A 6,212-nucleotide genomic window follows, 5' to 3' on the forward strand; every position below is an offset into this window, starting at 1 on the left:
TTCCCTTTTCCGACTGACTCGGCTTGTGCTTGCCGCTTCGGAGTCGGTCTTCTTCTTCGCCGTTGGCGTACTTGGTAGCAATCTCCATCATCCGACTCAAGGTCATGTCACCGGTTCGACCAAATTTCAAACTCAATTCTCTATTCTTGACACCATCCTTAAAGGCGCAGACTGCCTGATGATCAGACACATTCTCCACAGTATGGTGCAAAGTGATCCATCTCTGAATATACTCCCTGAGAGTCTCATTGTTCTTCTGCACGCAGACTTGCAGCTCCGTCAATCCAGCCGGTCGCTTGCAAGTTCCTTCAAACGTTCTGATGAACACTCGGGACAGATCTTCCCAAGTGTAAATGCTGCTAGGAGGTAATTGAGTCAACCATGCCCTGGCAGAACCTTCCAGCATGAGGGGCAAATGCTTCATGGCCACCTCGTCGTTCCCACCACCAATCTGAACCGCCACTCGGTAGTCTTCAAGCCAAGTTTCAGGCTTAGACTCACCAGTGAACTTGCTGACTCCTGTTGCCAACCTGAAATTGGGAGGGATAACTGCGGCTCTGATAGCTCTGCTGAAACATTCAGGACCAGAAACATGCACTCGACTGCTTGTGGGCGCATCTCTGTCGAGTCCACCTCGATGGGCTCTGTTCCGGTCGACTAAGCCTTGCACGATAATGGATCGCGCATCAAAGCCTGGTTCTCTGGGGTCGACTGGAACTCTTCGCCCCGCACTGAGCTGACGTCTGTCATCTTGCTGCCGAGGAGCGTAAGACCCACCCCTCGGAGGGGAATTGGGCACTCGACGCCTATCATCTCGGTCGAGTCGGTCACCATATTGGTCTCGCCGATTCTCGCGCCCTTCACGCCGCGGAGGCGATCTGGGGCTGTGAGCCGACTGAACCGTATTCGCAGCGACGGATCGACTGTGAATTCTGTTGCGCGACTGCGACACGGCCGAATTCTGATCTCCTGCTGCCCGGAGCAAATCCCTGATCTGCATCAAGCCTCTGCCAGCTTCCGACTGAGAGGGCTGGATGGACTCTGCTATACGGGTCGCAGCTGCTAAATTCTGGATTGGGGTTCGATATACCTGAGTCGGCGGGAAGAGTTGACGTCGACTGGTGTCGGGAACTCGTTGCCGCGCGCGCTCGTCGAGTGCTCGCTGAAGATTCTCCAGTCGAGTGCGTTCGGCCAAATTGGCCAAACGTGCCTCCTCCAAGGCGCGAGCCTCGGGGGTTTCTCCTGCGATGGGAGTACGCAGGGCATCCACGTTCCTGCGGCGAAGTTCCTCTCTTTGCAGAGAGTCGAGTGGCTCGGGCTGGTACTCTTCGTGGTCTCGTGCGGGGTCGCCTCCGTCGCCTGCTCCACCATCACGGGCGAAGCCAGGGGGACTGCGGGGCCCGTCGACCATCAGGATTTCCGCCGCTGGATCACTGCTATCGCACTCGGATGCAGTCTCTACGGAGCCAGTCGACAGATCGAACAGGCCGTAGAGAGATTCGTCGGGCTCGATTGCCGCAACTTGGGTGGTGGCCGTCTGGCGAGCCACCGCGTGCCTCACCCACCGCTGAAGCCTCGACCGGCCCGAGCGCTTGCGCTGGCGGGAGACCGGGAGGGTGGTCGATGGGGGAGTCGACCGATACGGAGTCGACGGTTGCCGCAGCAGAACGCCGCGGACACATGCGCGAAAATGCGTCGCACCGCGGACGGGGAGCGCATCGACGTCGAGTGGAGCCTCCTGGAGCCAGGCGGAGTCGTCGGCGACGAAGGTGAGAGCACCGAGACGGATCTCTCGACCCTCAACCAAAACTCCAGCAGTCATCATGATAAAAGTACTCGGAAGAACCGCAACTTCTCCACAAAATCGCTAAAACACCTGCCCCACGGTGGGCGCCAACTGTCGTGGTTCTAAGTCTGACAGTAGAGTGGGGGGTAGGTATGGAGAGGCAAGGTCCTAGCTATGGAGAGGTTGTAAACACAAGAGATGTACGAGTTCAGGCCCTTCTCGGAGGAAGTAAAAGCCCTACGTCTCGGAGCCCGGAGGCGGTCGAGTGGATTATGTGTATATGAATTACAGGATGCCGAACCCTTCTGCCTGTGGAGGGGGGTGGCTTATATAGAGTGCGCCAGGACCCCAGCCAGCCCACGTAATGGAGGGTTTAAGGTGTATTTAGTCCGGGGCGTTACTGGTAACGTCCCACATAAAGTGTCTTAACTATCATAAAGTCTACTTAATTACAGGCCGTTGCAGTGCAGAGTGCCTTTTGACCTCCTGGTAGTCGAGTGAGTCTTCGTGGTCGAGTCCTTCAAGTCAGTCGAGTGAATCCCTCGTTGGTCGACTGGAAGGTGACCTCTTCTAAGGGTGTCCTTGGGTAGGGTACTTAGATCAGGTCTGTGACCCTACCCTAGGTACATGACTCCATCAGCGCCTGATTTTAAAGCGCGCTGCTGGTAAGATTCTGTGTATAGGCTTTTCCCTAGTAGTGAGTTGACATTGATTCTTTCCAGTGCATGGAGTCAAACTAAAACGCTCATAGAGGAACCTATGAATTATATTGTAATTTTTTTTATAGATGATGTAACCATTATCACTAATAAATAAAGAGGTTGTTTTATTTCAAAAAAAATACTCATCGAGACAAACTAAATGTACCAGCATAAGCTAGTATGAGAAAAATACACAAGGAAATACTAAATTAAATCTAATAGCTTGCCCTCGTTACTTGAGTCAAATATATATCCCTCAAGTTTTCCACATTACTTACATAGTCAAATACAGTATATCTTCACTTGCGTACATTGCATACTAGTCAAGACAAATTTAACCAAGATACCAACATCCAACTACCACTTGACATAAACCAATAACAATCATACAGCAACTGAACTCAGACATCATTTGTAAGTTTGTGGAAATAAGGTAGGTTCTGGACAAGAGACCATGCGACGGTGACTTCAAACTTACAACGGTGAACTTCAAGCATACGCATGCTCCTGGAGGCTTTCTTGGCTCTGAATGCTTCTGAATCTCTCTCAACAGTTTGATCCTCCAAGCTACTTGCCATGACGGAGACATCATTTGTAAGTTTGTGGAAATAAGGTAGGTTCTGGACAAGAGACCATGCGACGGTGACTTCAAACTTACAACGGTGAACTTCAAGCATACGCATGCTCCTGGAGGCTTTCTTGGCTCTGAATGCTTCTGAATCTCTCTCAACAGTTTGATCCTCCAAGCTACTTGCCATGACGGAGACTATCAACTCTCCATTAGCTTCAACAGATACAACATGTCATGAAAGCTGTATCATGCCATCAGCTGCAAGAGGCAACTTATCTCCGAACGCAAGCAACTCGATTTTCTTGGCATCAATACTGGCCGTGTTGGCAGAAATTAAACCTTGAAAACCTCCTGGCCATTCCCCACCAACAACTCTCACACTGATGGTGGCCTCCACTGAATTAACAATATCACCCAGCATCAATGCCACTGTGCTAAGCTTGCTGGTGCTGACACGTTTAATCACGTATGATTCACTAGAACCAGAATCATGATAATAAAAAACTAGATTACTCAATTCTCTGTCCTCTGATTCAGTTCTGCCCTTAACTCGCAAGTTAACCTCAAAGGACGCAGGATCCACAACAACAACAGCGCGGGTAGGACCTGTCAGTCTCAGACATGGATTCTGCATGCAAAATTTAAAATGTAAGTTATGTATCATTTATCTCGAGTAGTGACGGGAGCAAATATAACCAATCTATGCTGATGTCAAGAAAGAATGCGTCCACTGACAAGTAATCCATTTATTACGCTAAACTTAATAACAAGTGCTTGAATTAAATATATGTTGGTAGAAAGCACAGGAAAGGCGGAATTTTCTAGAGGTGAGCCCATGAATTTGAGTTGGGTCAGCAAGCATTTCAAATGTCTAAAACTCCTGCATTTTAAACAAATAATATGTAGATTGAAGAAAAAGAAGAGGCAAACATTGAACATCACAACTGAAGCATACACTTCAAAACTATGTACAGTATGGAAACGCTTTAGAGGCAAACAAAAAGGGGAAATTCTGAGGTGTGCATATATACTCTAAAACTTATTATCTAAGAGATCAGATTGCAAGCAACACTAGAGGATTTTCAAGTAGAATTTCACATGGGAACACAAGAAATTATCGAGTACATTGAAAATGAAGCACTGGCCTCAAACAAACTGGTCAAGAGAGGGTAAAAGTTGCACGCGCTATTCCATAGGATTCGACTATACCTGGAAATTATCTACACTGATGTTGCATACTTTTAGAACTCAGAACATCTTACAGACAAATAACATGCTTCCCACTTACATTTGCAGATTCATTCATACTTCATGGATTGATAATTTGGTATATATTTGCCCATAACAATTGGAAGAGAAAGTAATTATTTTCTCACTTCACTTCATGTTTTAAATCTCTAATTTAACCATACATATATATATGTCCCAGTATATAAATAACATTATGGAGGTAACAATAATATGGCACGTGAGCAACGAGACTACGAACCTTCGTGTCAATGGTTTGGCAGTTATCCCTGGAGCGGTTGAAGATGATGTTGCGATTCTGATCAAATGAGTCGCGTGCGGCAATGATACCATACACATCGAGAGGCCAGTCCAATCCACCTGTGATGGCTCCAACCCTGACCGAAAAGACCTGCAGAGTACGCACAGGGTAGGCTGTACCGCGTCCACGCGGAGGCTTGTCGTCCGTGTAACACATGGGCTGGGTGGGTGCTGCAGATCAATGTGAACCAATCAAGACGCTTAGCGGAGATCATTATTCCTAGAGCGATTGACGAGGAGGGAGAAAGGGATTCGGGTCTGCTTACAGGGACCGAAGGAGTCGACCCGCAGAGATTCGCCGGATTCCCGGTGCCTCCTGGCATCGACGGCCTCCCAGTAGTCAGTGGGGTCGAGCGCCTGCAGCTTCATGGCCTCCATGTTTTCCTCGACCCACTGGTTCGAGATCCTGATTTCCTCGGGGTCTCCCGTGGCGATCCACTTGATGACGGCGTCCAGCTCCCCCTTCCGGTCCTGGTTCCTCCGGCCGCCGCCGCGACGTCCTCCTCGGTCATCGTCTTGGGCTTGAAGACGCTCCTGTCCTTGGCCCTCTCCGCCTCCAAGCTCTTCCTCGCCCACTCCAGAGCCGCCGCCTTCCGCGCGCTCTTCTTTTTGTTTTTGGGGGCGTGGGCTGTCTTCCTCCTCTCCGCCTCCTCCGCCGCCTTCGTCGTCCCCTCCTGCCGTACCGCCAGTATCAAATCGACGTACGCATCAAACTGCTCCTGCCGTGTGAACTCCATCGCCGCTTTGCTAGAGAGAAGAGCGAGAGAACCCTAACCCTAGATCGACCCTCGCCTTCTCTTCTCTTCTCTTCTCAGGGTGGGGGATTTGGGGGATGTCGGGGTGCCTAGAAACAAGGCCGTGCTGCCTGAGGTGAGGTCGATTCGGATCCGATAGCCCAAGTGCGTTCTGCGCGTTCCCTCTTTCGTTCTTTTCGTTCGTTTCTTATATAATATACAGGTTGCTTTTCTTTGTTTTGTTTTATTTATTATTCAATTTAACTTTTTGGGTGTTATTTCTCGTTCTTTCTTTTTTAACAGCCCAATTTGGAAAATGGCATCGCTTATTTCTTTTATCAGTGAAATCTTTACAGAGATCTTGATTCATCTCAGGACTCACTTTTTGGTGCACCAGATTCAGAATTATCTCCGCATTAACTTATTGGTACTTGGTGTGTAGATGAGCAAAGAAGTCTGTTGCCATCTGTTTTCTGATCATTAACAATCTGGTCTGCTCCGTTCTTCAGATAAGCTAAGCGATTCTTATTTGCTCTCCAAGTGGCCTTGCGGTGAAAAAAGGTCGGTCGTGTTGCGACCCCCCCTCTCAAATCCATGTGATTCTTGACCTCTGTAGCCACATAACTTACTCGCAACAAAGCAAGTCATCCAGCTCAACTGTTTCTGTTGCACAACACTGGCTTCTTCATCCTGAGACATGATAGATCAGCTCAAGCTTCTTCCATGTCTTTTCAAATTTCTGTGGCCACAACTGCGTCACCCCTCACCTTCATTTTGCGCAGCCTCATTCACATCAGCCGCTCCCACCCAGCAGGAGGCAAGGAAACAGAGGCCGAGGGATGAATATTTTGACGCCAACAAAGCAAAGCCAA

The 6,212-nt window shown here is 49.1% G+C and overlaps 1 protein-coding gene across 1 annotated transcript; it reads right to left on the reverse strand.

The window, feature by feature from the left end:
• Positions 1 to 2,723: 2,723 nt before the first annotated feature.
• On the reverse strand, positions 2,724 to 5,511 carry LOC123188014 (uncharacterized). Its single transcript, XM_044600046.1, has 3 exons — positions 4,873 to 5,511; positions 4,548 to 4,777; positions 2,724 to 3,686 (listed from the first exon to the last, which is right to left on the reverse strand). Exons 1-3 carry the CDS (start codon positions 4,982 to 4,984, stop codon positions 3,291 to 3,293), a joined length of 738 nt encoding a protein of 245 aa, XP_044455981.1. The 5' UTR covers positions 4,985 to 5,511; the 3' UTR covers positions 2,724 to 3,290.
• Between the last annotated feature and the right edge of the window lie 701 nt (positions 5,512 to 6,212).

The sequence above is a fragment of the Triticum aestivum genome, chromosome 1A, assembly GCF_018294505.1.
Source record: "Triticum aestivum cultivar Chinese Spring chromosome 1A, IWGSC CS RefSeq v2.1, whole genome shotgun sequence".
Lineage (NCBI taxonomy): Eukaryota > Viridiplantae > Streptophyta > Magnoliopsida > Poales > Poaceae > Triticum > Triticum aestivum.

Bases quoted from the DNA above. Each gene is read 5' to 3' on its own strand.
- LOC123188014 (XM_044600046.1), bottom strand. From the start codon at position 4,984: ATGGAGGCCATGAAGCTGCAGGCGCTCGACCCCACTGACTACTGGGAG. The intron at 4,778-4,872 runs GTAAGCAGACCC...ATTGATCTGCAG, and splicing joins GGTCGACTCCTTCGGTCCCT to CACCCACCCAGCCCATGTGT. The intron at 3,687-4,547 runs GTTCGTAGTCTC...TTTTGCATGCAG, and splicing joins GCCAAACCATTGACACGAAG to AATCCATGTCTGAGACTGAC.